This window comes from Microtus ochrogaster, chromosome 7 (assembly GCF_000317375.1).
Source record: "Microtus ochrogaster isolate Prairie Vole_2 chromosome 7, MicOch1.0, whole genome shotgun sequence".
Taxonomy (NCBI): Eukaryota; Metazoa; Chordata; class Mammalia; order Rodentia; family Cricetidae; genus Microtus; species Microtus ochrogaster.
The window spans coordinates 79,140,861-79,150,482 of record NC_022014.1 but is presented as its reverse complement, the minus strand read 5'-3'; the positions used below and the strand labels follow the sequence as shown (position 1 = coordinate 79,150,482).

Below are 9,622 nucleotides of genomic sequence, written 5' to 3'. Positions count from 1 at the left end.
TGTGTACCAGGTGGTTGTGTGTGTCAACACACAAGCTGGAATCATCAGAGAGGAAGGGGCCTCAGCTGAGGAGATCCAGCTGTAAGGCGTTTTCTCGTTTCGTGTCCAATGCGGGAGGGCGCAGTCATGGTGGTGGTGCCATCCCTGCCCTGCAGGTCCTGGGTTCTATAAGAAAGTAGACTGAGCAAGCCATGAGGAGCAAGCCAGTAAGCAGTACCCCTCGGTGACATCTGCATCAGCTCCTGCTTCTAGGACCCTGCCCTGTTTGAGCTCCTGTCCTGACTTCCTTCAGTGATGAACAGCAATGCTGAAGTATAAGCCAAATAAACCCTTTCCTCCCCAGCTTGCTTTTTGGTCATGGTGTTTCATCACAGCAATAGAAACCCTAAGTAAGACAACATGCATTGTGTGATTTAAAGAGGTGGGGTTTTGTTGTGTTTTGTTTTGTTTTGAGACCGGTTTCTCTGTGTAGCCCTGGCTATCCTGGAACTCGATCAGTAGGCCAGGTTGGCCTCGAACTCACAGATATCCACCTGAAAGAGGTGGATTTTTTGTTGCTAACTGTTCTTGTTATTCCTTGTAGGGATCAAACTAGAGCCCAGTGCATGTTAGGCAAGTGTTGTACCTCTGAGCGACATCTCAGCCGGTACAAGCAGTGTCTGTGGTACTTAAGGGCACGAGCCTGATCTGAATAGCCTGATTTAGACTCCAGCTCCTCAGAGGCCTGACATCCTTGATCCTCAGTGGCCTCAAATGTATTTGTTGTTAAGAAACAGTAGCCCTGGCTGGGTTGGAATTTGCTGTGTAGACTGGACTTGCCTAGAACTCACAGATATTCTCCTGCCTCTGCCTCCCACTCCTGGCTCCTCAAATGTAAACTGAGATAAGGAACAGAGGATGCAGCTACTGTCACCGGAGACGAGGGTTCCGTGCATGTCGTGTCTCAGTACATAGATAAGTGTTGGGTTGAAGGTTCTCTAGGTCCTTGTACCCCAATTGTACCCCACAACTAACAGCACAGGCATTCCCTAAGAGCTGCCCAGCCGTGTGGTCTTGAATGGGTCAAAGTCTGAATTTAAACAAATTTCCAAGTGATGTATGAGTTATCTGCCTGTAAACGTGAGACTCAACCGGCGCACGCCTTTAATCCCAGCATTTGGGAGGCAGAGGCAGTTTGAGGTCAGCCTAGTCTACAGAGTGAGTTCCAGCAGAGCCAGGGAGGGCTGTATAGAGAAAACCTGTCTCAAAAAAAAAAAAGTATGACATTGTTTTATTTTCTGGTTTTTGTTTGTTTTGTTTTTGTTGCTGCTTGAGACAGTCTCACTAACCGAGGCTGTCCTTGAACTTTCTACATAACTGTAACTGCCGTAACTGCGACTCTGAACTTCTGATTATCTTATCTGCACCTCCCAGGTGCTGGTTTCACATCACCAGGCCTGGCTGGAGACTAGGGTCTCCCTATGCAGACGAGGCTGGCCTCGACCCAGAGGCTTGCCTCTGCCTCCCAAGTGCTGGGATTAAAAGCATTTCCATTAGCTGGGGAGCTGTTTCTTTAAATCTGCCTGAAACTGTTACTAACTCTACTTAAGACTTGGATGTGTATGCCTTACCACCTTTGAATTTCTATTTTTCGGGGGAGGCGGGGTTCAAGATAGGGTTTCCCTATGTATTCCTGGCTGTCCTGGAACTCAGCTCCATAGTCCAGGTTGACTGCCTCTGCCTCCCAAGTGCTGGGATTAAAGGTGTGCGCCACCACCGCCTGGCTGTCTTGAATCACTATAAAGGTAACTTCAGGTGGGGTGATGGCACATTCCTTTAATCCCAGCACTTGGAAGGCAGAGACAGGCTGATCTCTGTAAGTTCAAGGCCAGCCTGGTCTACAGAGCTAGTTACTGGACACCCTGTCTCAAAAACAAAAAAAAAACTAAGGACAGTGGAGCAAAATACTCCAAGTCAACTTCTGGCTTCCACATGAATCAACACACAGACACACATACTCGAATTAAGAAAAAAAAAACAAAAAGCCTGGCTCTGCTTATCCCAACATAAGCATATCTATCTTCTCTAGATCCCAAAGACAAAATTGACATTGGACTGCCCCCACCTAGGGTAATTAGGACCCAACAGCTACAAGAGCGGAAACACTTTATTCGAGAGCTTCGAGCCAACGTGGAAGAAGAACGGGCAGCCCGCCTTCGCACAGGTGAGCCTCCCAGAAGAGGGGTCCCAGGTGCATGCTCCTCCCACTGTATTCAAGCTGCACTGTTCCTCCTCAGCCAGCATCCCACTGGAAGCAGTGCGGGCCGAGTGGGAGAGGACCAGTGGTCCCTACCACAAGAAGCGTCTGGCGGAGTATTATGGCCTCTACCGAGACCTGTTCCACGGTGCCACTTTTGTGCCCTGGGTCCCCCTTCACGTGGCTTATGCTGTGGGAGAAGAGGACCTGATCCCGGTGTATCATGGCAATGAAGTGACTCCAGCAGAGGTAGTGCTTGCTGTCCCCTCTCGGCTCTGTGTATACGTGGCACCCACATCGTGACATCACTCTGTCTAGGCTTAACATTTAGTTATTCTGCCTTTGATTTCCTGGAAATCAACATCATGAAAGTCACAGAAATAAGACAAAGAGAAGTACCATGTGTTCCTGTTCTCAGAGCCGCAACTGTCTTTGGCGTGGCCTCCATGTCTGTCACATGGTCCTTAAGTTCAGGTCTCAGGACTAGCTGCAGGCGGTCTATAAACCCCTTTCCCTATCTCAGGACTAGCTGCAGGCGGTCTATAAACCCCTCTTTCCCTATCTCAGGACTAGCTACAGGCAGTCTATAAACCCCTCTTTCCCTGTCGGGGTCTGAGGAGCTGTCAGGTCCTGGTTTGAGTCAGCATAGGCAATTCCTTCTCCAGGCCTTGCAAGCTCCAGCCCTCTACAGAGAAAACAGTTCTCACCTGGTGAGGGTGAGCACTCCCTTAACCTCTCCCCACTAGGCTTCCCAGGCCCCAGAGGTGACCTATGAGGCAGACAAGGATTCCTTGTGGACACTACTACTTACCAATTTGGGTAGGTGTCAGAGGCCACCTGGCCTCCAGCCTCCCTTCCCTGAGCCAAGAACCCGGGGATCTGGGCAGGGGGCACCCTCCAGGCCTGGCTCCTTTAAAAGGATGGTCTCTGTGTTTCTGTGCAGATGGGCACCTGCTGGAGCCAGATGCCGAGTATGTTCACTGGCTGCTGTGAGTATCTGGGTGGGAAGCCAGCCAGGGAATCCCAGGAGGCCCTGGGATTCAAGTATGTACTTGAGCACAAATACAGGAGAAAATGGCAGAAGCCAGGTGTGGTGACACCTGCTTTTAATCCCAGCACCCTGGAGGCGTAGGCAAACAGATCTTTCTGAGTTTGATGTTATATAGTGAAACCCTGTCTCAGAAAAAGAAAAGAGAAAGTGCGGTAGGCCCTGGCCAATCCTCACAAGCATCTTCATTGCTCTGAGCTATTTCTTTTCTGTCCTGTGAAACTGGCGATGTCACTGCAGCTTTTCCTATCCAGGGGTGCTGTGACTGTGAAGAGGATCAGGAGCAGCTCCTGGTGGCAGCAGCTCTGCAGACACTCAACCCCTGTTTCTGCCCTGAGCACAGGCCAGGGACAGAGGTCACTCAGGTTCCCCTAGCTTTGGGAAGGAAGCTGACTTCTGCCTTGCCCGCCTCTCCCCCACTACGGTTATCAACCTGTTTAGCAGGACTCTGGAAGGTCGTGACTGGGCAAGGGTTGCAATGGCTACCACAGCAGCAGGCTGGAAACTGCCTGACATGACCCTGGGGCATGGATAGAAAAGCAGCCCCAAAATGGTGCGGCTCCCTAACCTAAATGATGGGCAGCCGCCCAGTTCCCATCCCCGACTCAGCCTGCTGCTTCATGCTGACACTGCCGTGGTGGTCTCGGTTTTATTTTGTTTTTTTGCAGAAGACTTTTTTTTTCAGAATTATTAATTTTTTTTTTATCTCCTGTACAAGTGTTTTGTTTATTTGTTCTGGGTTTTCAAGATAGGATTTCTCTTTGTAGCAGCCCAGGTTGTCCTGGAACCCACCGTGTAGACCAGATTGGCCTCAAACTCACAGATCCTCCTGCCTCTGCCTCCCGAGTGCTGGATTACAGGCGCGCATCGCCACATCTAGCTGTGTGTTTTTATATGTGCACCACTTGCAAGTCTAATGCCTATGGCTTTGGATTCCTGCCAGTTCCAGATGGTTGTGAGCCTCCATGTGAGTGCTGGAGATGGAACCCGTGCTCTCCAGCAGAGCAGTCAATGCTCTTAACCCCTGAGCCGTCTCTCCAGCCGTCTCTGGCCTCTGAACCAAGCCTGCTCCCTTCGCAGTGGGTGCCTGAGGTCCTGGAGGTCAGCAGCTACAGGCTGTTCAGGGTCTGGCCTCGGGGGTGACTGCCTCTAGGGTGCAGTGCTAGGGGTTCTCCTGCCGCCTCACTCGCCTGGCAGCTAATGGGTACTTTCCTCCTACCAGGACCAACATCCCAAGCAACAGGGTAGCTGAAGGACAGGAGACATGTCCCTACCTCCCTCCCTTCCCTGCTCGAGGCTCTGGCTTCCACCGCTTTGCCTTCTTGCTCTTCAAGCAGGACAAGCCAATCAACTTCTCTGAGGACACCCGTCCCTCTCCCTGGTAATCTATACCCCTCCCTGCATCCTGCACCCTGGGCCAGCTCTCTGGGATCGTGGCTCCTGCTTCTTCCTCCTCCTGGGAGGAAGTCCAGCATGCTGGGTGGACCCCAGGGGCTTTCCAGGATTGCCTGTAGTGTTCCCTCCCGCTCTCAGATACCGCCCATCTTGCCCTAGCTTCCAGCTGGCCCAGCGGACCTTCCGCACTTTTGATTTCTACAAGAAACACCAGGATGCCATGACCCCAGCTGGTCTGGCTTTCTTCCAGTGCCGCTGGGATGACTCAGTCACCCACACCTTCCATCAGCTTTTAGGTAAGGGCATTCATTTTAGGGCTTGGTGGTCTGGCAGGCCTGGGGGCAGACACCTCTCCTGCCTTGCCTTTGCAAGCCAAGGTGGTCAGTTCTGGCAGTCGTCCACCCCGGTCCCTTTCCTTTTCTGCAGGCATGCGGGAACCTGTGTTTGAATTTGTGCGGCCGCCCCCTTACCACCCCAAACAGAAACGCTTCCCGCACCAGCAGCCCCTACGCTATCTGGACCGATACAGGGACAGTCATGAGCCCACCTATGGGATCTACTGAGAGGCTGAACTCACCCACCTCAGAGTGAGCCTGCACAGCTGGAAGAATAGCCAAGCCTCTGGAGCCCTGTCTGAGACAACTCCCTCGCAGGGCCTGTCCCATCAGGCCCCGGGGCCTGCTGGAAGGTGCTTCGATTGTGTGTGAATAAAATAATTTGTCCTCATGACCATACATACACTCTTGTGGCACCAGATCCCCTCTAGTGAAGCCGTAGTGTTCCGTGGGTGGGAAGGAGGCACCCTGCAGTTGGGCGCTGGAGATCTGCATGGGAAGTGAAGCTGCCTGTCCTCTAAGGTTTGTGGGAGACAGCCCCAGGTATCAGGACCTCTTCACGCAGGCACTCCTGCCCCTGGGCTGGGGCTCCCCCTGTCAGACCTAGCAACAGCTCCAGCCAAGGCCTCGAACCCCCAGTGTGGCTAGATGTCCCTCTGGCTCTAAAGGAGAAGGCCTAGCGTCAAGTCAGTTCTGCCGGCTTGGTCAGAAAGATGAAAACGCTGATTGACTGATTGACATTGCCCAGGGAGGTCCTGGACCCCGCCCGCTCTGCTCAGCTGTAGAGGAAATGGTAGTCACCCTGTGAGATGGGGTGCAAAAACAGCTGAGACACCAGGAACTCACCCAGCCAAAGATTGGGTTACTGGAGGAGCCTCTGAGGAGGCATAGGTGTTTGCTCAGGTGGCTTGGGAAAGGCTTCTGAGGCCACTAGGGGCTGCAGTAGTGAGCCCTCATCAAATAGTCTCAATTGGGCGGGGTGGTGCATGCTACAGAGTTCCAGGACAGCCAGGGCTGCACAGAAAGCCTACCTTGAGCCCCACCCCCCCTAAAAAAGAATACGGGGTCTCTGAAAAAAGTGAACAGAAAATTCCATATCATTATTCTAAAAGAACCAAAATTACACATTTCCCAGAGAAGGGAGATATCCCAGTGCCTAAAATCCTGCTCCAGCAAAAAACGAAACAAAAATATGGTCCAGGGTCAGGAGCATTTACCAAGTGTTACCGAGCTCCTTATGGACGACCTTCACTCACAGCTTAGTTTACTGGCCAGGAAAACGCCCCCAGAGATGGTATCTCAGTCCTGGGCCTAGTGGGGTCCCTTGAAAATAAGACCGGATCCTCAGGAGGAGCTAGAGGAGAAACATGGTGCCAGGGTGGGACACATGGGAGCCGCACCCCAGCTCCCAGTGCGTCAGAAGGCGGGCAAGGGTGACTTGGATCCCTGCCAAGGAACCTTCTAGGCCTCCGGAGGGCAGTTCCCGTGATGTCTGGCGCACTGTCGTGTCTTCCTGGGCTGTCCTTCGCTCTCCCGCGGCTGTCTCAGCCCTTTTAAGAGGTCTGCGCCCTTTGGCCCGCTTCCGCCATGGCGGCTCCGCAGCTGGAGGAGGACCAGGTGACTTGCTACATCTGCCTGTGTCGCTACTGGAACCCGGTGACGCTGCCTTGCGGGCACAGCTTCTGCGGGACCTGCATCCAGGACTCCTGGCGCAGCAGCGAGAAGTTATGCCCCGTGTGTCGCCAGCCCTTCCCGGAGGACACCAAGCTGTGCCGCAACGTGACGCTGAGCAACTTGCTGAAGGCGCTGCCTCCCGTGCTGCCGGCGCCGGCCACCGCCATCCCGCGCCAGGAGACCGGCGCCGGCCACAGCGCACGGTGCCCGCGCCACGGGAGGTCGCTCGAGTTCTTCTGTCGCACCGAGGGCCTCTGCGTGTGCAGCGCTTGCACAGTGCACGAGTGCCGTCACCACGAGCGGGCGCTGCTGGACGTGGAGCGCCGCATGCTCGAGGTGCGGGATGGGGCCTTTCGGAAGGCGGGGACTATTCGTGGCCAGAGACTGGGGCTGCAGCTGGAGGCTGCCGGTTCCCAGAGGAAAGCAGAGGGCCTGTGCACCTGAATGTGACACCCAGACCTCCAGAGTGTTAGGCCAGGGCTGGCAGCCCCATTTGCAACTTTGGTCAGCATTCAGTAAGTGTACAAACACTTTGCACAGTATGGAAGGGGGGCCGTGTATAGCAAATCAATCATTTGGGCTTTCTGTCCCTCAGAGACTTAGGATTTACTCCAGGGTCAGATAGTGTCCCAGCAAAACCTGAATCTTTCCTTCTATAGAGACAGCAGGGGCACCCTGCTTAAGAGGAGGAGAGAGAGCTGGGCAGTGGTGGCACATGCCTTTAATCTCAGCACTTGGGAGGCAGAGGCAGGTGGATCTCTGTGAGTTCGAGGGCAGCCTGGTCAACAAGAGCTAGTTCCAATACAGGCTCCAACCCTCTCTAAAAAAATTAAATTTAACAAAAAAGGGAGGGGCAATCAGGGAAGAGGAAGTGCCAGCCAGAAAAAAAAAAAAAGAGGATATGGGGATGGGCACCGGGAAGAGGCTAGCCCAAGATCTGAGGTGATAGGCAGGAGGCAGGTCCCTGATGATCGCCAAGTCATGGGGGACCAGACCGTGATGGGCAGGGTAGTAATAGTGGGGAGCTTCCTCTAGGGATATAGCAAGCTTGAGACAAGGCAATGATGCCATCAGATTTGGGAGGCATAAGAGGTGAGATCTGAGGGAGGGCACAGATGCAGTGGGACACTGTGTGGGTGGGGCGGGTGACGGCATGACCTGAGAGCTGGGAGGAGAGTCGGGCAGTAAGGAGAAAGTTGGAAGTCATAGTTGGAAGGAGTAGAGACCTGCTGGGCAAGGAACAGCCTGCCTGCAGCTATACCCTGAGACTACAGAGACAGTGGCCAGGGCGCAGTGGGTTGCAGGAGGGAGAACGTTGTCTCTAGGTGCTCTGTGCTGCTGAAAGGTTTGGATAGAGGGTTGGTGATGAAACCGGCCCTATGGTGGTGCCTGTACCCTTGCCCACGGCCATCTCAGCCGGGAGTGTGAGGCCGAAGTTGCCGGGGATGGGACAGAGAAGAGGGGAGCGGTGTGTTCTGTAGCGTCGCAGGAGGGTGGCATAAGGACGGCAAGGAGAGGGGTGACTGAGAAGCCTGGCAGACAGGGAAGGAGGGGCGGGTGGCTGGTGAAGGACGGCACAGTGAGCAAAGAGGGGAGTGCTTGGGAAGCCATTCTGATGCTGGTGACTGGGCCAGGGGGAGGTCAAAGGAGTGCATGGCTTTGGAAAGAAAAAAAGGGACTTTCAGAGGGTTCGGGGGGTGGGGGTGGGGGTGAACTCTGGAGCTGCCGAAGCCCGCGACAGCAAGGATGAGACTCAGCTGCTCGTGACGAGTGTAAGCAACCAAGCTGGGCCCAAAAGTCTGCAGGGAGGTTAGAGCCCACAGCAAGGAGGATGCTTCGGTCAGGTGACTTGTGCCCCCAGGACCGGAATTGTGCTTGAGACGAGAGAGGACGCGAGGTATAGGAAGCTCAGGGGCCAACTAGCCTGGCATACGCAGTGGCAAGAGATCCTGTCTCAAGGTAGAAGGCAAGGACTGAGACACCCAGGGTGCCTTCTGACCTTCACATGTGCGCCTCGGCGTTTGAGCATTTGTCTATGCTTACACCAACTTCACATAACTCTTTATTTGTAAGATTTTGTAAAAATAGAAATAAATTAGCTGGAGCCGGGCGGTGGAGGCTCATGCCTTTAATCCTGGCACTCGGGGAGGCAGAGGCAGGCTCTGTGAGTTCGAGGCCAGCCTGGTCTACAGAAAGAGTTCCGGGACAGGCTCCAAAGCTACAGAGAAACCCTGTCTTGAAAACACAGACACACTCACACAATTACCTGGCATGGTGGTGGCGCACGCTTTTCATTCCAACACGCTAGAGGCAGAAGTAGGCAGATCTCTGCAAGTCCAAGATCAACTTGGTCTACACAGCAAGTTCCAGGCCAGTTGGGGCTACACAGTGAGGCCCTGTCCCAAAGCAGTAATGACAAGGTGTGGAAGGAGCGAAGCAGGGAGTGAGACCGACTCCTGGCCAGGCACGAACCTCAGCCTGGTAGTCCCAGCTCCTGGGACAGCACATTTCAGGCCCCAAGGACAATGGAACTCAACCAAATAATCGGGGCCCTGTCTTCCTTTTGGGCTCTTATACGCTGAACCGATCACTGCCGAGACAACTCCCATCGTCTCCTTTCCGGCTCCAGACTCTGCTGACCAGAGTTACTGTTCTCATTCCTTGCCCGGGATGAGGGGTGGAATTATGAACCAGAGAAGGTGGCCTGGGAGCTCTGCTCAGGTCGTTCAACCTACAAGAAACAGGAGTGGGACCAAAAGCCGGGTCTTCGACTCAAGACATCCACATCGGTCACAAACCATCCTGCGAGTCGGACAATGGTGGCGCACGCCCTTAATCCCAGCACTGGGGAGGCAGAGGCAGGCGGATCTCTGTGAGTTTGAGACCAGCCTGGTCTACAGAGCTAGTTCCAGGACAGGCTCCAAAACCACAGAG

General features: G+C 54.0%; 2 protein-coding genes across 3 annotated transcripts in view; both read left to right on the top strand.

Moving 5' to 3' along the window:
* Positions 1-5,408, top strand: part of Mrpl38 (mitochondrial ribosomal protein L38) — a 6,904-nt gene extending 1,496 nt beyond the window's left edge. The window contains exons 3-9 of the mRNA XM_005350760.2: positions 2,069-2,203; positions 2,277-2,485; positions 2,983-3,055; positions 3,180-3,225; positions 4,507-4,665; positions 4,839-4,975; positions 5,106-5,408. Of these exons, the coding sequence (XP_005350817.1) occupies positions 2,069-2,203; positions 2,277-2,485; positions 2,983-3,055; positions 3,180-3,225; positions 4,507-4,665; positions 4,839-4,975; positions 5,106-5,242 (896 nt within the window). The 3' untranslated portion in view covers positions 5,243-5,408. The remainder of the gene's footprint in view (positions 1-2,068; positions 2,204-2,276; positions 2,486-2,982; positions 3,056-3,179; positions 3,226-4,506; positions 4,666-4,838; positions 4,976-5,105) is intronic.
* A 75-nt stretch (positions 5,409-5,483) lies between these two features.
* The window catches only part of Trim65 (tripartite motif containing 65), a 6,802-nt gene continuing 2,663 nt past the window's right edge, over positions 5,484-9,622 (top strand). For both annotated transcript variants that reach the window (XM_026780741.1, XM_005350758.2), the window contains exon 1: positions 5,484-7,024. In XM_026780741.1, the coding sequence (XP_026636542.1) occupies positions 6,602-7,024 (423 nt within the window). In that variant the 5' untranslated portion in view covers positions 5,484-6,601. The remainder of the gene's footprint in view (positions 7,025-9,622) is intronic.